The sequence below is a fragment of the Diospyros lotus genome, chromosome 11 (genome assembly GCF_014633365.1).
Source record: "Diospyros lotus cultivar Yz01 chromosome 11, ASM1463336v1, whole genome shotgun sequence".
Lineage (NCBI taxonomy): Eukaryota > Viridiplantae > Streptophyta > Magnoliopsida > Ericales > Ebenaceae > Diospyros > Diospyros lotus.
Window position 1 is genome coordinate 281,781 of NC_068348.1, and position 22,265 is coordinate 304,045.

At 38.2% G+C, this 22,265-nt stretch overlaps 1 protein-coding gene across 3 annotated transcripts; it reads left to right on the plus strand.

Annotated features, from left to right (window-relative positions):
* Positions 1-432: 432 nt before the first annotated feature.
* On the plus strand, positions 433-18,149 carry LOC127813172 (uncharacterized). Of its 3 annotated transcripts, none has more exons than XM_052353980.1 (13): positions 433-759; positions 1,422-1,540; positions 1,731-1,837; positions 1,968-2,055; positions 12,244-13,321; positions 14,098-14,152; positions 14,288-14,369; positions 14,727-14,807; positions 15,666-15,770; positions 15,854-15,903; positions 16,636-16,753; positions 17,509-17,627; positions 17,843-18,149. In XM_052353980.1, the coding sequence occupies exons 1-12, from the start codon at positions 624-626 to the stop codon at positions 17,590-17,592; spliced, it is 2,103 nt and encodes a 700-aa protein (XP_052209940.1). In that variant the 5' UTR covers positions 433-623; the 3' UTR covers positions 17,593-17,627; positions 17,843-18,149. The 3 variants fall into 3 exon arrangements, with proteins under 3 accessions (XP_052209940.1, XP_052209941.1, XP_052209939.1); XM_052353981.1 differs by having other exon boundaries at positions 17,509-17,622; XM_052353979.1 differs by lacking the exon at positions 17,843-18,149 and having other exon boundaries at positions 434-759; positions 17,509-17,789.
* The last annotated feature ends 4,116 nt before the right edge of the window (positions 18,150-22,265 follow it).

Consider the following 22,265-nt stretch of genomic DNA (forward strand, 5'->3'; position numbering starts at 1 on the left):
TGTCCATTTACTTCCATCAAGAAAAAATACTCAAAATCAAACTTATCAAAACTAAATATTTTTGGGAATAAAAATCTATAAGCTTTTCACTTAGTTATTTTTCTAAGCAATAATATTTTTTTATAAGTGTAATTTTGGTTATATATATTTATTTAAAAGAAGTGCATACAACAGCCTTATAACCATGAAGTTATTATAAAAATGTAATACAAACAAGGGAAAATATCAAAATTGAATTTCTGGTATTAGATAATTGCATTGAAGGCAAGGCGTATTGTATATATGTAAATGTAATCCGTCTCTCCCACGGCCTGGACTGGCGTGAGTATTATTCATTAATTTAATTTATTTATATTAAATATAAATATAAATATAAATATAAATTTAAATTTAAATATAAATATAAATCTCGTTCTCCCCCATCTTTCTTTCCTATCTTTCCTTCCTTCCTTCCTTCCTTTTCTCTCTCATACTCACAACAACGCCTCTCATCCGTGTATGGTGTTTGCGTCCTCTCTCTTTCCCTCTTTGTATCTCTCTCGTCGCATCATCTACAGAAATATATATATATATATCTTCCTTCGTCGGCTATATCCGAGTTGGTTGAAGAACAAGGTCGAGATATGGCTTCCTCCGAAGAGCGAAGGGATGAGCCAGCGAAGGAAATGATCTACAAGACGAAGCTGATACAGTTCTTGGGCCGCTCCACTCCCATCATCCTTCAGAACGACAATGGACCCTGCCCTCTCCTCGCTATCTGTAATTCCCTTTCTGTTTCTTTCCTAATCCTAGGGTTTTCTTTCTTTTTTGGCTTCTTCTATTCGAGAAATGATCATTAGGAAGTTTATATTTGATTTTTGTGCGATTCGAATTCAATTTTGCCAAGGATCGTGCTGCCAATTGTGAATTATGTGAAAATTGGGGCTTCTTGGTCTCAAGTGTTCTTATATTCTAAAGTAAGAGCTACAAGAGTTTTGTTGTGGCTTGGAAAGGGTTTAGGTATCTCAGTTATCTTGCTTTCCCGATTCAAATCTGAATATGCAAGGGTATGCATGCCCCTCAAAATGGATTATGCGTGACTATCTGCCAGTTTCTTTGATTGTAATCTTTATTAGTTAAGCCCTGCTAGCGACTGTGTATCTGGAATTATATTTAGAGCTATGCTCTGATTTCTTAATTGTTTGTGATTTGTTGGGAAATAGGAATTAAGAGTTATGCTTTACTGCTGAAATATCTTTCTTATAATGATTTCTTTGATTCAAACCTCAATATGAGAATGGATGCCCATTTCCATGAGTTATCTCTTAAGAGTTGATTTTTTATGGTTGAGGTTTTTTCTCTTTTGTTTTTCTTTTTTCCAATTTTGTTTCAAAACTAGGGTTACAGTATGCTTTGGTTATTAATATATGCTTTTTTGATAGGTAATGTGCTTTTGTTAAAGAACAACTTGAATTTAGGTCCAGACATTCCAGAAGTCTCGCAGGAGAAATTGCTCTCACTTGTAGCGGAGCGGTTAATTGATTCAAACAGTAATGTCAATGTAATTCATCTGTTTGTTTAGTAAGCACTGTTTGATTATTAGAATAGAGTACTGAAAAGAAAATGCTACAATCGACTACAGGCTTACTATGAAGTCTTGGCTGTTCTCTCATGTCCAATAAGAACCCCACAGGACAATCTTTTCCTTAGTTTTTTGGAACTAAATTTGACATTTTCTTAATTGGGTACAGAACAAAGATGCAGGGTATGTTGAAAATCAACAGCAGAACATCGCCGATGCAATTGATTTGCTTCCCCGACTTGCAACTGGAATTGATGTAAATACAAAATTTAGGAGGTAAAGTTTCTAACACTCTTATCTACAGAGGTCGTTTATTATCATTCACTTGGATGTTTGGCAGTACTCTTAAGAGGTGTGAGTAGCATTGTGCACTTGTGGTAATGTTACCCCAATGCAATTTTTGCAGATTTGATGATTTTGAGTTTACTCCTGAGTGTGCAATATTTGATCTTCTGGACATTCCTCTATATCATGGTTGGATAGTTGATCCCCAGGTATGTTCTTTTCAGGCCTCACGTCTCTTTATTGAAAGCAATCTATGTTCTACATGATCTTTGTTTGTTATGGTAGAAAAGAAAACTTTTTTCTATTGCAGTGTATTGCAGTGAGACATGGATATTTGGCCAGTTTGCTGTCCATGGTTATATCCAATGTCAAAATTTTATCTTCTCATGGTGTATTCATGGGTGTGTGCATCAATTGTGTGAAGTGCCATTATTTTTATTACAAACAAGAGGGAACTGTGAAACTAGAAATGATGGAGCTGCAATGCAAACTGAATATCATTAGAAAACTGAGAATATCTAGGCGTGTCTCTAAATTTGCAGTCTTAATTATGTTTTAGGATCTATGGTTCCACATATGGAACCATAGATCCTAAAACATATGTGACAAAGATAACGGTATTATAGTAGATGTGAGGCCATACAGCAAATGAGACTAAAAATGTGGTCATATGTTATAAGGTTGAAGCAACTTCTATTTTAAACAATATATGTGAGTCATGATTAAGATCAGTGTTGTTAAAGGCCCAAGGTGCACTAAGGCGCAAATGGTGTTGGAGCCTCAGGTGTAAGGCGAGGCATGTGCCTAGTGGATACTAGGCGCACACTGACTAAAATAATATATATATATATATATGTCATAGTTGAAGAATAAGGTATAAAATAGGTCCTAACTCATTTAGCTAATAACTAATTGTCATGATGAAACAAGAGGAAGGCCGGAAGTCTGATAAATTTTGTTGCGGATATTAAGTAGAGATTAGCTATTTTCTTTTCACTGTTAACTATAGTCTTATCATTTCCAGTTGGTAGTTTGTTAGGCTGTTATGCCAGGTGTAAAGGGTAAGCTAGGTGTTATGGTGGGCTAGAATGGGACAAAAGAATCTGTTAGAGGAGAGAAGGTCTGTTGTGGCAGCACCTATGGATTCCTATATAAATTGTGCAGAATCCATATAAATTGTGCCAACCTGCTGCAAAAGTATCAATCAATTAATCGATTTCAGATTCTATCTCTCTCTCTCCCCTTTCCTTCTAGTCCCTTCTAATTCATACCGAGTAAGAAGGACGATAGTCGTCACAGCACAATTATGACAATTGGTATCAGAGCTCTGATGCTGGCAAAGAGTGTGTGAGGCGTAACAGATGGCCGAAGGGACGTGCATGAAGAACATGGAGTCTTAGCTCCAGCAGCTCAGTTCGGCGGTGGGAGAATTCCAGGATCAGGTGGATTGACTAGAAGTTAGCAACTAGAAAAACCACGAGGCAATTATGACAGCTGATCGCAAGATGGAAGGAGGACTCAATCGAATGAGAGACGACCTCAACCAGATGAGGGAAGAGATGAGCAATCAACTTCAACAATTTATGTTGATGTTCACCCAGCAGAATCAGGTAAGGTTGTCTCCCAACTTTCCTCATAGAGATAGGGATGATCCCATTTTACGAGATGAACGGGTGAACCAAGAAAATAGAGCCCATGAAATTGTGGTCGAACAGGGAGAAGACACCGAGACGTTGATAGGAGGGGGTCGTGAGGATCGGGCAATTCCACCACAACAGGGGTTCCCCATGCCTCGGATGGAAATACCCGTGTTCGAAGGAACTAATCCCAGATGGTGGATTAGAAAATGCGAGCGATTGTTCGAGTGGTACAATGTGCCAATTGAAAGAAGAGTAGCCTTGGCTACTGCCTACTTCGATGATGGGGTGGACGCATGGTTTCAAGGGTGGAAGCGAGTAAGGGGGAACTATACTTGGAGAGCGTTCACTGACGTGCTATGTGAGAGGTTTGGAGAAAGGAGCATGTCGGATATCATTGAGAAGTTCAATAAGCTAAAGCAGGCAGGTGATGTAGGATCATACTTAAGGAGATTTGAAGAGCTGAGGTCTTTGATGAGTAGTCATGATCCTCATCTAACAGAGGCATATTTTGTCTCTAGTTTCCTCAGTGGCCTGAGCGAGGAATTGAGGCCTATGGTAAAGATGATCAAGCCACGGACATTGGAGCAAGCAATTGAGAGTGCCAAGTTACAAGAGATGGTAGTTGAGGCAGCGTTAAAAAAGCAGAAGGTACAGCAACAAAGAGCGGTACACATGGGAAATTGGCAGCAAGGAGGAAAGTAAGGTGGTCAACAAGGAGCTAGTGAGAGGTAACATCGGGGGAAGGAATATTGGTGGTTCCAACTTTGGTCGGAGACCCAATGATCCTATTAGGCAACCAGGAGTGGAGGTGGAAGGCCAAGGGGAAGAAGAAGAAGGAGTGGAGGTGGAAGGAATCAATGAAGGAGTAGAGGATAATGGAGAGATATCCCTCCATGCACTCAAGGGCATCACCAATAACAAGATAATTAAAGTTGAAGGCAAGGTGAAGGGGGGCAGGCTGTCAATCTTAATTGATAGCGGAAGCACACACAACTTCCTTGACGATGGCATTGCCAAGAAACTAAAGTGTCAGCTCACTAATACAATGCCCTTGCGTGTCACGGTGGCTAATGGAAACTAAGTAGTGAGTAACACGGCCTGCCTAGGATTCATATGGGAAATGCAGGCGGAGAAGTTCGAGGCAGACCTCAGGCTGCTGCAGTTGGGAGGGTGTGGTGTCGTTTTGGGGGTGGACTGGATGAAGGGAGTTAGTCCCATATGCTTTGATTTCAACCGTATGGAGGTGACCTTTGAAAAGGAAAGAAGAAGAATGACACTTGCCGGTGGGAGAGAGACTGCTACCTGCAAGATGATTACAGGGAGGAGGCTGCATAGGGTCCTCAAGGGTAAGTGGAGTCAACTCACACAGCTATTTTCCATTGTGGAAGTGGAAGGGAGTCCTGAAGGAGAGGAACTGGGGGAGCTACAGCTCATTGTCAGGCATCATCAAGGGAGAACTAACCTAGAACCGAATATTGAGCCTATTAATATCAGATCCTACCGCTACACCCCTATCCAGAAGACCGAAATTGAGAGAATGGTGAAGGAAATGATGAGCCAAACTTTCATTTGATCGAGCCAGAGTCCCTTTGCCTCCCCAGTTCTGTTAGTTAAGAAAAAAGATGGTTCTTGGCGTTTTTGTGTAGATTATCGCCAACTTAACTCTCTAATCATCAAAGATAAGTTTTCCATATCCCTTATTGAAGACCTAATGGATGAGCTTCACCTGGCCAAATTCTTTTCCAAACTAGACTTGCGCTCGGGCTACCACCAAATCAGGATGAGGCCCGAGGATGTCCACAAGACTGCCTTCCGAACTCACCATGGCCATCTTGAGTTCTTGGTGATGCCTTTTGGGCTCACCAATGCCCTAGCCACCTTTCAATCTTTAATGAACCAAGTCTTTGAACCCTATCTAAGGAAATTCATACTTGTATTTTTTTATGACATTCTTGTCTATAGCCCAACTTTGGACCAACATCTTAGCCACCTAAGAACCACTTTCGAGGTTCTTAGAAACAACCAGCTATTCATCAAAAAGTCCAAGTGTGCATTTGGTCAGAACCAAGTGGAGTACTTGGGGCACCTAATCTCAGGCAAGGGGGTCAGCACCGACCCAAGGAAGGTGGAGGCTATGCTCAACTGGTCGAGATCCACTACCATAAGGGCCCTTAGAGGCTTCCTAGGGCTCACCGGGTATTATTGAAGATTTGTGAAGGGATATGGAGTTATTAGCAAACCCCTCACCAACTTGTTAAAGAAAGGAAACTTCCAGTGGGGGTAGGAAGCAGAAGATGCTTTTGAGAAATTGAAAGTGGCAATGAGCAAGGTCCCCATATTGGATCTGCCGGATTTCAGCAAGCCTTTTGTGCTAGAGACGGATGCATGTGGAGTTGGGATTGGGGCTGTTTTGATGCAGGATGGCAAGCCATTGGCTTTCTTAAGCCAAGCCCTCAGTCCAAGACATTTAGGCTTGAGTATATATGAGAAGGAGTTTTTGGCTGTCCTCATGGCTGTTGAGAAGTGGCGGCACTACTTAGAGGTAGGGAGGTTTGTGATCAAAACTGATCACGAGTCTTTGAGGTTTTTGCTACAACAAAAGCTTCACACTCAATTGCAGAAGAAAGGAATGGCAAAGTTAATGGGGCTAGATTATTCTATACAATATAAGAAGGGCAAGGAAAACTTGGCCGCTGATGCTTTGTCAAGGTGTCAGGAGGAAGGTAGGGCAGCCTCCTCCATAACCGTGGTGATCCCTGAATGGTGCAAGGAAGTGGTGGATAGCTATGAGGGAGATGAACACGTCCAGAGCCTGCAAGAGAAATTAGCACTGGGAAGTGAGGAGGCAGAAGGTTACACCATGGTGGATGGGCTGCTGAGGTATAAGGGAAGAATTGTAGTGGGCCACAATGAGAAACTCAAGAAAAAAATCCTACAAACTCTGCATGACTCCCCCCTAGGAGGGCACTCGGGTATCCAAAACACTTATCTAAGGGTGAGGCAGTTGTTTCATTGGCCGCAACTTCGAAGGGCAGTCAAGGATTTCGTGATGGGCTGTGATACATGTAAGAGGTGCAAATAGGAAAACGTAGCATATCCAGGGCTGCTGCAACCCTTGCCAATACCAGAACAGTCGTGGACTAGTGTGTCCATGGCTTCATTGAGGGTTTGCCGAAAAATCAGAGGGAAAGGATTGTATAATGGTGGTGGTGGACCGGCTTACTAAGTATGCACATTTTATGGGGCTGGCTCACCCCTACACCACCCAAGAGGTAGTCAGGGCATTCATGGATAGAGTGGTAGCTATGCATGGGGTTCCTAAATCCATTATATTTGACCGAGACAAGGTGTTTACAAGCCATTTTTGGAGGGAGCTGATGAAGAACATGGGCATAGAACTCAACCTTTCAACCGCCTATCATCCTCAGTCCGATGGGCAAACAAAAAGGGTCAATCAAAGCCTAGAAACATATCTTCGATGCGTGTGTTTGTTACAGTCTAAGAGTTGGCATAGGTGGCTGGCGTTGGCACAGTGGTGGTATAATTCCAGTCACCATGCTTCTATAAGGAGAACACCATTTGAAGCAGTGTTCGGGTATAGTCCACCGACCCTACTGGCTATTGGAGGGCACACCACTGCTCCAGCTGTGGAAGAGTACTTGCAACAGCGAAGGGAGGTGCTGCAGCAGCTCAAACAAGAGCTGGCATCAGCCCAAAATCGAATGAAACAATATGCCAATAGGTGGAGAAGTGATCGTGAGTTCAAGATTGGGGAAAGTGTCTATCTCAGACTCAGGCATCCGCACCTAAAGTCCATCTCCCAAGTGCCAGTCTCTAAACTCAGCCCTAAGTACTTCGGGCCGTTCCCCATAACAGCTAAAATTGGCACAATAGCTTACCAATTGCAGCTGCCGGAAGGATCCAGTATTCATCTGGTCTTTCATGTGTCCTTATTAAAACGGATCACCGGCAAGGAGAGGGTTAACCTTGAGCTACTAGTACCAAAAGAGAAAGAAGGAACAAAGGAACCTGAGGCTATACTGGAAAGTGATCTACCACCAAGGAGCTCCTCTCATCCAAGTGCTGGTAAGGTGGCAAGGAGAGTTTGCGGAAGGGGCTACTTGGGAATACCTCCCTCAGTTACTACAAAAGTTTTTGAGGGCAGCTAGCCTCTTGAATATTTCTTGAGTACAAGAAATTGTTGAAGGGAGGCGTATTGTCATGAAACAAGAGGAAGGCCGGAAGTTTGATAAATTTTGCTACGGATATTAAGTGGAGATTAGCTATTTTCTTTTCACTATTAACTATAGTCTTATCATTTCCAGCTGGTAGTTTGTTAGGCTGTTATGCCAGGTGTAAAGGGTAAGCCAGGTGTTTTGGTGGGCTAGAATAGGACAAAAGAATCTGTTAGAGGAGAGAAGGTCTACTGTGGCAGCACCTATGGATTCCTATATAAATTGTGCTAGCCTGTTGCAAAAGTATCAATCAATTAACCGATTTCAGATTCTATCTCTCTCTCTTTCTCTCTCGCTCTCCTTCTCTCTCTCCCCTTTCCTTCTAGTCCCTTCTAATTCATACCGAGTAAGAAGGACGACAGTCGTCACAGCACAACTGTGACACTAGTTCATTATACATAACAGAAAACCTAGTACAGGTAGCTAAAAGACGTATCTAAACCTCCTGGGCATCAAATTTGAGCACTTCCACCACATTCAATTAAATAGTGAATAATGTTTACACATCAGGTACACTTAATAAAGCCTTAACAATATTTGAAATTGATTGAGATCCTTTTATATGATTGAATCAATTTACATGATGAACAGACAAAATTTAGTTATATCTCAAAGTTTTTAGTTGATAATTGGTGGATATGGTGTATTTCATAGGGTTTGCAAAAGGACATGATAGTTATCAATTAATTTCCCCCAAGTGTTCTAAAACGCGGCCTAGGTGGCCGCCTAGGCGTTAGGTAGCCCCTTGCTGCCGTGAATACATGCAAGTCGGTATCCTAGGCACCTGGCTCGATTAATTGGGCCCAGGCAGCACCTAATTGCCTAGGTCACCTAATTTTTTTGGGATGTCGTTTTGGCCAAAGCACAAAACAACATTGATCCCCAAAGAAATCCCCCCCCCCCCCCCCCCCCCTCTCCCTTCCTTACTTTGCGTGATATCTCAACCTTTTCCTCAAAGAAATTCCTAATTCTCCTCACTCTTCCCCCTTCGCCACTGCCATTACAACCTACAATCATCGTCTCTTTCCCCCGCCACCACTGCAAGTAAGTCTGCAACCCGTTGTCATTTTCTTCTCCGAATTGTTCTTGTCGTCGTTCTCTTCTCCGAACCCAACCCGTTGTTGCTATTCTGTTTGCAGGTATATATGTTTTGCAATCAATCGTGTATATATATTTATAAATTGTATATGTATATATACACACCTGTAACCAGTCCGATCTCTGATCTGTTTTTATATATATATATATATATATAGGTATCTATTGCAGGCTTATTCAATTTCAGGTGTATATATATAAATTAATGATGTCGGATGGGACTAGAAGTGCGGGATCATTGTCCGAGACCACCTCAGTTCTTAAAAAAACATAGTTTTTCTAGACCCTGCCTAGGCGCTAGGCCCCAGTCCAGCGCCCGACTAGCGCCTAGTGTGTTTTAGAATACTGTTTCCCCCCAATGAACCTCATGAACCCCCAAACAAAAACAAAAAAAAAAAAAAAAAAAAACAGCATGTACAGAATGTGCCAATAATTATATATATATCATCTTTCAATACATACACAGCTGATGCTTGGCTAATGATATTTGTTCCCGTAAGAACCTATTTTAAGAACTCATAGAAATACCTCAGACAATGTGTGTGATGTACAAGAATGAATTGAACTACTTCAAAGAGCCTGCCTGCACATGAGATATCTAGTATATGATGTTTGTACAGCAGTATCCACGGCCCCTTTTGTTGACTCCTTAGTATGATATACACTACTATAGAGAATCTTTCACATAAAAATTTGTTTTAATGGGTAATCAATCTTCAAGGAACCACATTTATCTCTCATGCCTGCTAATTTGTGACAGTTAAAAAAAACCAGGCGTGCCTAAGACCAAGGCTGCGCTTGAGGGCCTGGTGGGCCTAGGTGCGCCTAGATGGTATGCGCCCACCTGGGAGCATTCCAGGTGCCAAAGGTGTGCCTAGATGCGCCTTTAATAACATTGATTAAGATGATTTGGTTATATGAGAAGAAGACTGATAGATGTTGTGAGAGGACTGAGAGGAATGTTGGAACTATCAACAAAGAGGTATAGGAAGGCTAAGAAAGACGTGGTGGGAAACACTTAGATGTGATATGCTCTATAATAGCTTTATAGAAAATATGACTAATAGAGATAATTAGCAACCTAGAATCTGTTGAGATAACCCCAAGTGGGATTAAGGCTTGATTTACAAGCTCCATCCTCTACCAGCCTTTCCTGTACTTCACATTTGACTTACAAGCTTCATGCTTCTTTAGTTTGTACAATTTGGAGCATTTCTTGTATTTTTATCTACTAGCTATTGAGGTTTAACACATGAAAATAATATGAAACGGATGCCAGAACTGATTAGTGTAGAACTTTTTGAGCATGTAACATGAGCAGCTCATGTAACTAAAGTATTATTGAGAGCAATCCTTGAGGGGAAAGAATTCAAGTAGAGCATAATTTAAATTTTTTTAAACTGCAAACTGGTCATGATTTTAATTCCTTGAACAGTAAAAGGGAAGTTATATTAGACCCGCTATAAGATTATCTTTGTTCTATGGATTAAAATGTTGGACTGTTTAAGTGCCAATATCTGCAGAATATGAGTGTAGCTACGATAAGAAAGGTTTGGTGAATGTGCATTCGTACATGAAAAGATCAAAGGAGAAACCAGATCATATGTAAGAAGATTAAAGTGGTGCATATAAAATGAGAGAATTATGATTAAAATGGTTTAGACATGTAAGAAGAAGAATGATAGAAACACCTATGAAGTGAGTGCAATGGAGGAAATTTATAGCAAAAGAGGGAGAGGACCAATAAAAACTTGGTGGAAAACTCTTAGCTATGACATAAGATATAATGGTCTTATAGAGGATATAGCCATGAGATGGTTGGAGACCTAGAATGTAGCCTATTGGCCCTATCCCACCTTGTTGAATTATTGCTGGTGACTTTTGTTGCAAAATATTCATGATTTTGTATAACTCTTGATTTACAAATTATTTATAACTAAAAAGTTATTGTCAAACCCTAAATTTGTAATCATATAATATTATGCATGCTACCTATATGATTTATAAAGAAAAAACAAAGGAAGTTTGTTGTAATACTTCTCGCCAACACACACTCAATTCTCTCTCAAGACAAATACAATCTCTCACTCACCATTTGAACATAAAAAAGAATACAAGAAATTAACACATAATCAAAGCACTCACACACAAGACAAAGGATTTATCCTGGTTCGGAACTCCTAGAAGGAGAACCTACATCCAGACTGATATGACTTTGCTTCTCACTATCTTGAAACTAGAAACAAAGATTACATGCACTAATTTCTCTCCCAGCCCTATTACCAAGCTATACTTACCCGGAGATTACAAAGTGATACCCTTTACTCTCACTCACATACCCAGTACATTCTCTTTCCACAAAATAGATCGCAAAACAGAATAAGAGAGATAGACTCCCGAACCCTTATATTTATAGACTATAGAGGGCGAGATTTACAAGGACTTTATTTAACCGCCTGCAGTTACAAATATATCCCTAACTAACAGACTTCTAGAAGACTTAATCTAATACCTTCTAATCGTCATTGCTCTCCCGTGTCTAATCTTTAGGCAAATATTTCAACAAAGTTGAAAAAAAAAAAAAAAGGTCATAATAGCTAATGCAACACAGGGTTCACAAGCAAATATGAGAAGAATGACTCTTGTTGGATATTCAACAATGATTTGGAAATAGTTGAGTTTCCTACATGGTTAGGTAAGACTTCTCCTATGGCATAACATGCTCTATTTTGTTTATAAACTCTATTTTAGCCTTGAAGAACAGAAGCAATGTAGAAGTATTGAATCTAGCTGTTGCATATGTAGGTATAAGAATTAGGTGAACTTGATTTTTAGAAATAATACCTGTACTTGATAATGTCAATGAAGTTAATTTAGCAAAGGTGTTCTGGATTCTGCATTTCGCTTGGCCCCTCAAAGTGGTTGTGGGACACTTATGCAATTTGGTTAAGATGAGGGCCATGAGGCCTATTATTGGTTTGGATGCTTGATTGGCCTCTTCAGTGCATCAGCACTTCTTTCTTTTTCCCTGATAGAAATAGGGTGAGGAAAAAAGGATTTATTTCTTATTTAGTTGCATTATTATATTCTCTGTTACTGTATGCTATCTATTTTTTTTTGCCTTTGAAAGCTGTTAGACATGTTTCACTCCTTGAAGACTGAATGTCCGCTGTTGGATTAAGCGAGCCTTGGTAGCAACGGTAGGGTTGCTCTTTTGTGACCGGAAGGTCACTGATTTGAGTTATAGGAATAGCCTCTTTGCAAAAAAGCAAGGTGAAGTTTGTGTAAAAATACAACCCTTGCCCAACCCCTGGGAAATCCCTTTTTTAGAGACATTGAGGCTGTATTTTATTTTTTTTAATCTCTTTAAGTTTATACAAGTTATGCTAACTTCAATTTGATGATCACCATTGTTGCATATCAGGATTATGACACCATGAATGCAATTGGATCGAAGTCCTATAATACTCTCATGGGGGAGCTTGTTGCCCTTGAAACAAGAAATATGGAGAATGAACAAAAGAATTCTGAAGACAATTCCATTGATTTTGCTGCAGCAACAACTGCTGCTCTTGGAGTTCCTTCGCCTTGCCGTAGATCTTTTGATGATTCTCTGAATGCTATTTCTGGTGACAATAAACTAAGAAAAGGAGATGCGGAGGAAGAAGCAGAGCTGTTGAGAGTTTTGAACCTGTCAAAGGCTGATTTGCTTACTTCAGAAAATGATCCACCTGCAGCTGAAACCCTTGGGAAAAATACATATCCCAATTCAGAAGAAGGTGCACATCTTATGAAATCTGAAGCTCTAGTCCTTGTAGAAACATTAGAAGGGTGTCGTGATGGTGAAAGTCAGAAGTCATATCTGCTGGAATCATCCTTAACCCACCATTCTGATGCCCGAAGCAATCCCAGTAATGAGGATGAGGTGATAATTCGTGAAGTGGTCCCAATGGAACCTGTCTTTTCAAAAACTGATCAAATAAACCATAACAATCAATGTTCTTATGAAGAAACTGGAAAATGCATTGAGTCCAAAGGTGTAGATGAGGAAAGCAGTGTTGATGTATCAGTCCAAAATGAGAATGCACCCTCTGATAGTTCCAAGCTAGATTCTACCTCTGTCCATATGCATGAATCTAGTGGTAATGAATTTCAGAAGCAATCCACTTCCACATCTGACATTCATGGCCTAGAAGATAATAAATGCAGTTATGACCCTGCGGAATTGTCGAATTTATCTCCATTGCATGCTGATTCTGATTCACACAGCAGCAGAAAGCAACATACAGATATTCCTGATGTTCCAGATGCTTTTACTTCAAGTGCCAATGGCAGTGAACCCATTTATGAAGGAGAAGAATGCATATTGGAATCAGGAGTAAAAGTTTATGAAGATCGAGAACCGATGTATGAGGGCGAGGTGGTTCTTGCTGGAAAAGTGGATGGATGTACTGGAGATACCTATGATGCAAATGCCAAGGATGAAGTTTCTCCAAGACAGGGTAAGGGGATGTTTGAAAATGCTGAGTTTTTTTGTGTTCGCTTTCAGTTTTGATTTTCAAAATTTTATGTTGTGTTCATTTTCAATTAGAAAAAATGAAAACTGAACCTGTTTGATTTTGCTGTCAATTGTCAAAAACATGAAAATAAAAACTGAAAACGATGTCTAATTTCCTAATCTGCGGTTAATTTTTTTTCTAAAAACATAATAGAATTTAATTTAACACTTTGTTAATATCTTTTTACCTACAAAAATTGAGAAAAAATTTCAAAAAGATCAACTTTCTTCTTTTTCACTGTTATACACACACACACACACACAGAAGAGATGTTTGGCCAGTTCGAGAAGGGTCACTGGTGTGGGAGAGCCTGTTGGATGGTGTTGTCCCTTTTCCAATGATGATGTCAGGTGAGTGTGAGAAGCGTTTCCAGTGAGAGCGCTTGAGGTGTTTGCTTTCATGTGCGTGGGTTCCATTTTCTTTCTTTGAAATGTGGAATGGATTGGAAATGAATACAAGTTTTATTTGTGTTCAATAATTTCCGAACTTTTCATCCCATTTCCAAAAAATTGGAAACGGCAGCCCTGTGTCAGAAGCTTTTGCTAGTTTTTCGATTCTGTTCATGAATGTTGAAAACAAAATGGGTTTCTAACAGGCTTAAATATTCAGACTTGAATGACTAGATGTATTATACTTATTTTCTTTAGCTCCTTAATTTTTATTTTGGGATCTGGAATTTATAAGAATTCTTCACTTACTGTATGCCCAAATCTCTTTAGGGGAACTGATCAGGAGTTTTTTGAAGAACAATGCTAGTCAGCTGACAATATATGGGTATTCCTCTTTTATTTTTACTTATTTATTTATTATTTTTGACTGTATACTTTCTCATGTGTTTCTTTGCATATGTATTTTAGTCTTCTAGGTTTCAAAGATCTTTTCATGTTATTACTTTTGTTTTTCTTGCAGCTTATTTTGCTTACAAGATGGACTAAAAGAGCGTGAACTTTGTGTCTTTTTCCGTAATAATCACTTCAACACCATGTTTAAGGTCAGTCATTGGCATGTGTTTTTTCTTGTTGTTGTAACTTGGGGGTAATGCTAAGGGGTTGTTTGCTTGTGAATGATATTTCCTGATCTACCCTCCTTTTTTAACAGACCTGGAAATATGTTTTTTGTTTCCATCCCAAGAGAACTAGATGAGTTCCCTCTGTTTGGTCATAATGTTGTGTGTTCTTGAAAAAACCTTCAAAATTATAACTAAAGACATGCACTGACATTTTCTTTAGAAATTTTTGAGAACAAAAATATAGAAACATGAAATATCACTTCTCGTGTCACTTAATATCAATTTGTGGGATATTCCCTCATGCCACTCTTTTTTTTTTTTTTTTCAATTATTTTGCAGTATGATGGTGAATTGTATATTTTGGCTACAGACCAGGGTTACATAAATCAACCTGATTTGGTGTGGGAAAAGCTAAACGAGGTATGATTCTTTTTTGAGTCTTTTGCAAGAGCCCATAGAGCTTGTATGGTGAACATTATCAAATATGATAAATCATTTGTCATAAATGAGATTGGAATAAAATACTAGGATTTTTTTTCTCCCATCCTCCTTTACCCTTACATCATACTGTCACAGCCTAGGCAACCACCTTTAAAGGTTGATGCCTAGTCCAGACTAATATACCTAGGATCTCCCCCCTAGCAGACCGATGTTGGATTCGGCATGCTATAGTAACACACGCTCCATCCCCTTCCTGGGATGTGCAGTGTCCCTACTACACGGCCCCCACCACTGCCAGACCAGCTGGCCAGCTCTGATACTATACTGTCACAGCCTAGGCAACCTCCTTCAAAGGTTGATGCCTAGTCTAGACTAATATACCTAGGATCTCCCCCCTAGCAGACCGATGTTGGATTCGGCACGCTATAGTAACACACATTCCATCCCCTTCCCGGGATGTGCAGTGTCCCCACTGCATGGCTCCCACCACCGTCAGACCAGCTGGCGAGCTTTGATACTATACTGTCACAGCCTAGGCAATCACTTTCAAAGGTTGATGCCTAACCCAGACTAATATACTCAGGATCTCCTGGCGGACTGATATGGTCTTCCCCCCGGGGGCGGCAGTGCACACACACACACAAAGGAAAAAATAATATTACCAATTTAGCTCTGTAAATGTTTGTGATAATAATGATTTGGTTTTGTACCTGTAAACTGTCCATTCTATGTAAGTTCAACTTCAGTTCAGATGGCTTGTGATAAATGATAACATGGTTGCTATAGACTTATCATTCTGCCAGCTTGATGCCAATTTTGGTCTCTATTCTTTTTCAGGTCAATGGAAATACCGTTTTCATGACTGGAAGCTTTAAGCAATTTAAGGTAGAGAATCAAACCAGCAACACATGGGATGAACAAAATGCAATGGCCAGTACTGCTGTGCGTAGCTTTTCTTTCTTCCTAATTTTTAAGAATTAGTCAGTAATTACTTTTGTGGAGCTAACTCAAGTTCTTTGCTTCAGGACTATCTTGCCAATATTGACAACTCAGCAAATGTGAATTCAAGTTTCAAGTAATTATCGTAACTGCATATTGCTTGTGCTTTCTTATGCATTGATTTCGTGATTTGTGGTTTGTATATAACTGTAGTAGCAGCAGACATATTGATGGTGGATGATACCTTTTGTTTGTGTTGTTGCATCCATCCATTCTGTTGGTGTTATGGAGCAAAATGGTTTATTTCTCTATTGTTGTTTTTCTTTTGTGTTTGTTTGTGTATTGAACTAAGGGAAAATCTTGGTAGTTAATGGTGAAGTTGCTTCTTTATGACTAAAAGATCATGGTTAGAGTTGTGGAACAATCCTTTTGTAAAACAAGGACAAAACTGCATATAAAAAATGACACTCACTCACATGACTGTCGCAAAACAGGGAGTCTCTTGCACTTGGGATGTCTTTTTGTTAGTCTATTCCACTGCCTGAATATCCTGGGGGATGTTATTTGGTTTGATCAATTTATGGAGGCCTTATATGAAAGAAATGTAATTTTTGATATCCTAATTCGGAAGCAGTTATTTGCTTATTATTTGAATAAGATACTGAACCTTGGTCTTTTAAACTTTCAAGCTGAACTTTGAACTCCTAGTCCTTGAATATACTAGTACTATTTGTTGGATAATCCATCCCTTAAACTTGTTATCAGGTCAAGTTATTTGTATATTTCTTAAACTGTTAAATTGTTCAACATGTTGGTCTCTCATAGTTGTGATTAATTATTGTGTTCCATTTTCTTTGTTTTGTGATAGTTCTGACCTGCAATTGGCAATAGCTCTTCAGCAACAGGAGTTTGAACAGCAGCCACAACGTAATGTGCAGCAACCAACTGTTAGCACCAGCAGTTCAAGGCTGGTAACAGGACCTCAGGTAATTGATACTAATTTTGTAGATGCGTATTCTTAGCTTGGGAATCAATTAAGATGCAAAGGTTTTAAATTATGTAGGTCAAACACTTAGTATTTGGAATGTAAATTCGGTAAAGAAAAAAAAAAAAAAAAACATAGAAGTGTAGATTTTGTAATTGTAAGACTGGAAGTGTATCCAACATTTTATGTGATTGTAAAATCCCATTAAAATTAAAAAGGAAGTTTTATCAGACAGACAATTATAAGATAATCTTTGTTGTATGGCTTTTTACTGTTGGGTAATTAAGCGTCAACATGTATAAAATATGAGGTATGGTTAAGATGATAATGTTAGGGTGGATGCGTGGCCATACAATAAGAGAAAATATGAAATGCTATATGTGTTTTAAGGACGAAGTGGTGTCTATTGAAGATAAGATACGAGTTTAATTAATAGGGGAGAAAGAAACATTTGTTAGGTGAGTGGATGAAAATGGAGAAAACTTACAAAAGAGAAGAAGATTAAATATAACACAGTGAGAAACCCGTAGATATGACTTAGGATATAATTATCACAATCTCAGATTGATATGGACAGAGGTTTAGAATTCATGTGGCTGATCTCATCTAGCGGGGTCGAGGCTTGTGATTGTTGGTGCGAAGATGAGTGCAAGTAGTATGCACATTAAACCAATGTGAATTGGAAAGGCTTTTGTGCAGCATGGCATGTAAAGGATTTATTGTATGAATTAATAACAAACGAAAAGAATCATGCAGGTGCCAAGGAACAATGGGAAGATGCCATCACTATCTTCGAAGCAGGATGCAAAATCATCAAAAGAGAAGTGTACCGTGATGTAAACGTGTTTTGTATGTGGAAGTTTGTACTGTGTAAGGTTTGGCTTGTGTCATGGTTGGCCTGGCTTCGTGTATTTGACTCTTATTTCTCCATACATGTGATCTAGTATCAGTAGTTGGGTTTGGGGCTCTTCAGCTGTAAATAAAAAAGTATAAGATGTTGCTAAAAATGCAATGCTATTGCTAGGATATGGAATTCACATGGTTTCTTTTCTTGTTTTTTTTTTTTTTTAAAAAAAAATTTCCAATCCAGGCAGTGGAATTGCGTTCTATGGAATGACATTGCAGCGGACTTAGATAGGATTGTAAATCAGGTAGAACGACGACTTGGGCGGTGGTGCCAGAAACGGAAGAATAGTTTTGGCTAATGTGGCAATGCTAATGGGTAAAACGAGACGAGAATATGCTATAGTTGCCAATGAGTGACGTTTGAGAAGCATCAGGTGTCGCTTCCGTTTCTTTTTTCTTTTTTGGTTTTATAGAAAAACATATTGTATATTAGGACTTTGAAAATTTGTTTTTCATTTTTTTTGGTAATAATATGGGACGATTTTTGTTTACTGTTTCATAAACTTCTATTCCATTTATCAACTAATAATGCAACGCCCAAGCAACTAGGAAGAAGTTGGAAAGTTATGCGGCTGCAAGGCCCAGAAAGAAGTGAGGGGTGGCCTATTTGAAGGCAATTGAATCTCTCTCTCTGTGGCTGTTGTAATGCTGTTTTTGGAGATAAAGATTTTGTATTGATAGCATGAAATGAATCTCTCTGTCTCTCCCTGAAGGGACCATTCTAATAAAATGAAGTATCCTATTATGTTTTGTAACTTGAAAAATTAGAGAAAATTACAATAAATGCCTTTTAAGTTTGTCTTTATTTGCAAAAATATCTTTAATATTTTATAAAAAAAAATAGTTAGTGGCATTTCTTAATATTTCAAAATAATAACCATTTTATCATTCATTTTTCTCTCTTTTTTCTTTTGATTCAAAAGAAAAATAAAAGGATCATTGTCCAGCATTAGTATTGTTAATTTCTAGGGTTCAATTGAACTTTAGCAAAGTCGTTGTGGTTCAAAAATTGAACCACCATGATTGTTGGGGTTTCACTACCTAAGTGAGAGATAGAGATAGAAAGAAAAAAGACAAAGGAGAAGAAGGAAAAAAGGAAATTTCCATATAGAGTAAAAGTTATCTCTCAAAATCAATCGGTCATGGCCACCTCTTGAAGAAGAAGAAGAGAAAAGGATAATAGATAGAGGGTTTGGTTGTCATGAATAAACCCTCTATTGAATTAGATGGGAAGGGGGAGGAGAAGGGTGTTTCCATTTTGTTATAAGGTTATTGATTCACATTTATCAAGATAAATTTATACAATAAAATTACGATTACTCTTTGTCACTAGTGTGTCAACCTCTTTTTATTGGTCAACCAACCAATGTAAAAAAAAGCTTCAACCTAATAATCATAATTTTTTGACGAGTTATTTTATAATTTATCTCAAAATATCGTAATTTGTTAAGCAATAAAAAAGATTAGACATTTTATTTTATGTCATTGGAGCATGCAAAGAAGGAACCCTTGTGTTGCTATTAAAATCTAATTGAGAGAAGTTTTTTCTACCATAATCAATATTATTCTTAGTAAAGAGAAACTAATCAATCAAAGTTGAATCAAAGTTGTTTAAGATGACCAAACATGAATACCCTACACAATCGAATGTTATAGAGGATGAAACATTGCACAAACTCAGTTCTATTGTGTGAGGCAACTTTAGTTAAAGAGCAAAATAGAAGTTCTATTCTTTAAATTTTTTATTTTTTTGTTTTTGATATTTTAATTAGATAGAAAAATTAAGAAAAGATTGGTCAATTTTAACCTACTTGATTTTAATATAATAGAAGGGTGTCTTGATAATTAAAGGAAATTATAGAGACTTCTATGGCAAACAACAAATCACATGGAGTTTGGGATTTACCTAGATTACTCTGAATGAAGGTAATAAAAGGATAAAAAAATAGAAAAACACTTGCTTTTTCTAGTTATTAATATTCTAAAAGAGGGTTTTCAATATTTATGTAAAAAAGATGAAAATAATGGGGCAATAATATGCCTCTCCCTTCCTCTTTTAGTGCACTACAATTATTTGTCTTCTTTTACAAGCCCTAAATCTATCCTCATCATATAGATTTTAAATAAAATACACTCAACAATCTCATCATATAGTTTTTATTTTTTATTTTTACATTGATTGGTCAAGCAATATAAAAAGGTTTGACACATTTTGTGTCACTAGCAAACAGATAATAGAATTTTGTATAAAAATTTATCTTGGTAAGTGTGGATCAATAATCTCATAACAAATGTGATGACTAGCACTAGTGTAACTAATAAAGAAAAAGAAAAGGCGATATCCAAAAGGAAAAAGCATGATTCCAAAATTAAAGAGTGGAAAGTTAAGGCAATATTGTCCTTTGCAAGAAGAGTTACAATGATCAAATTGTAGCCCTCTTCTCTTCATACACCATGACATCCTGCCTCCTTTCCAAAACAACAACTTGCTAGGCAATAATAATAATAAGATGGGATCAGAAGAGGTTTGGGGTTTTTGGGAATTACCCTCATATAATAATAATATGCTGGGTTTGCAAAAATTGGATGGAAAATACTCAATTACAAACAAGGGAACCCTGCTCCATTAGGCAATTATCTTAAGAGCTCTCACGTTTTAGATGCTTCACTTAATTCTCAGTGCTCAGATATATATATATATATATAGATAGATAGATAGATCTATCCGGTATATGTATGTGGGGAGAATGATGATCCAGTCAAGAAATTAGTACTTGTAAAGTCCTCCTAGGGAAGGGGGAACGGAAACTTTCAATATGTATGGGACTGGGAGGATCCGTGGATTCTGTTTGATTTGACCCATCTCGGCCCGCCCATTCACAGCATTAATGATGCCTGGACTTGGATATCAATGGTGATTAATGCTGAATCAGCGTAGCCAGATTCAGCAAAGCAGCGTCTGCCAATCCTGAAGAGCACAGCTCCTCGATCAAACTGGAAAAGCATTGGGGGCCTTTTAAAAGCTCATAATATAATAGTAGGTACAATCCAATCCACCGTCACAGATTGGCAAATAAAGCAGCTAATTAACCACATGTCTAGCTGCTTAATTGGTCAAAGCGAACTGATTTTGCAGATTGCTCATCAAATGAGAGGATGGTGCGGGTGCCTCAGGCTCATCAGGATGTTGAAGAACAAAACAATATTTCAAAAAGAACGCCTGAGGCGTTCTTCTCCTTTTGTTACCCATAATCATTTCTTTCCTCTATTTTTCTGGGTTGGTCCCTGCTGGTTTGCTTCTTAATTTGTCCTTGAATGTCTGTAGGTAGCTAATAATAGCTACAGTCTGAATACACTGATCACTATGTATTAATTTGGTAACCCAGGGAACTACGATGTCTGTCTCAATGTAAGAATTTAAATTTCACTTAAATCTCGTGATTTGTTACTAAAAATCTTTATGAAAAAAGGGATCGACTACTCGTTTGTTGACAAATCATAACTCGTTTTTATTTCAATTAATGTAAATTTTGGATTATAGTAGCAGTAGCAGCAGCTTGTATTCTAAGTAATATACATATAATATAAGTGGGCAGTCAAAAAAGAAATGTTATCTGCACACTCAAAAGGCAAGAAAGTTGAGTTGGACTTTGCCTTGTCCTTGAGTTGCTATCAAACAGCACAGCATCTCTACCAAAACCAACGCAAAAACTGTATGCTTTTCTTGCCTCCAACGCAACAATTAAATATTTCCAATTCAACCCTAATCTGATGGAAAACGTCTCCTCCTGTAATTAATACCTATATCCTGATGCTCTGGAAGTAGTATACTTAATTTGTATCTTAATGAATATATATTACTGCACTTATATTTTCTATTCATGGAACACTAAACCTTTCAGGAAGTTTATAATATATATATATAAGGAAAAGGAAAATAAAAACTGAAGCAAAATGGAATGAAGCTGAGGACAAATTTAGATGGGAAAGTAGAAGTTAGGCTTTCCCTTGTGGCGACGCCACGCCCACTCCCACTCCCATTCCCACCCCCCCTCTCCCAAATGCATGCATCCATCCATCCATCCTTCCTTCCTTCCAACGCAATAACATAAATCAAAGTTGAAGAATCGGTTTCCACTCTCTCTCTAGGATGGGTTGATGGCAATGGATAGGTAATCTCTTCTACTCTTGTATGTTTAGAGTATTTGGTGTAAGGAAATGATTATTAGATAAGTATTTTAAATAATTTCACATCATTTTCATAACAAAATAATATGAGATAATATATTAAAAAAAACAAAATTTGAAATATTTTAATTTATAAATTACAATTAGAATAACTAAAATCAATCTGAACTACATTTAAACTTGTAGGACAAATTGTCAAAATGATACCGTTTGGACTTGTATCGTTTTGGCCATTTTCTCTTCTTTCTCTAGATAGCTATGTGTTCTGACCAAAACTTTTTTTCTCTTATTTTTCTCGTTTGTACCAACCAAAGCCTGCTTCTTTTTCTCTTCGATGGCCGCCACCTTTAATAGGTTTCGACGTTCTTCTTTTCGACCTTTGCCACCTACAACTATTGATAGGCCATCTTCCACTTCTT

Bases quoted from the DNA above. Each gene is read 5' to 3' on its own strand.
- LOC127813172 (XM_052353980.1), top strand. From the start codon at position 624: ATGGCTTCCTCCGAAGAGCGAAGGGATGAGCCAGCGAAGGAAATGATC. The intron at 14,153-14,287 runs GTATTCCTCTTT...TTTTTCTTGCAG, and splicing joins AGTCAGCTGACAATATATGG to CTTATTTTGCTTACAAGATG. The intron at 14,370-14,726 runs GTCAGTCATTGG...ATTATTTTGCAG, and splicing joins ACTTCAACACCATGTTTAAG to TATGATGGTGAATTGTATAT.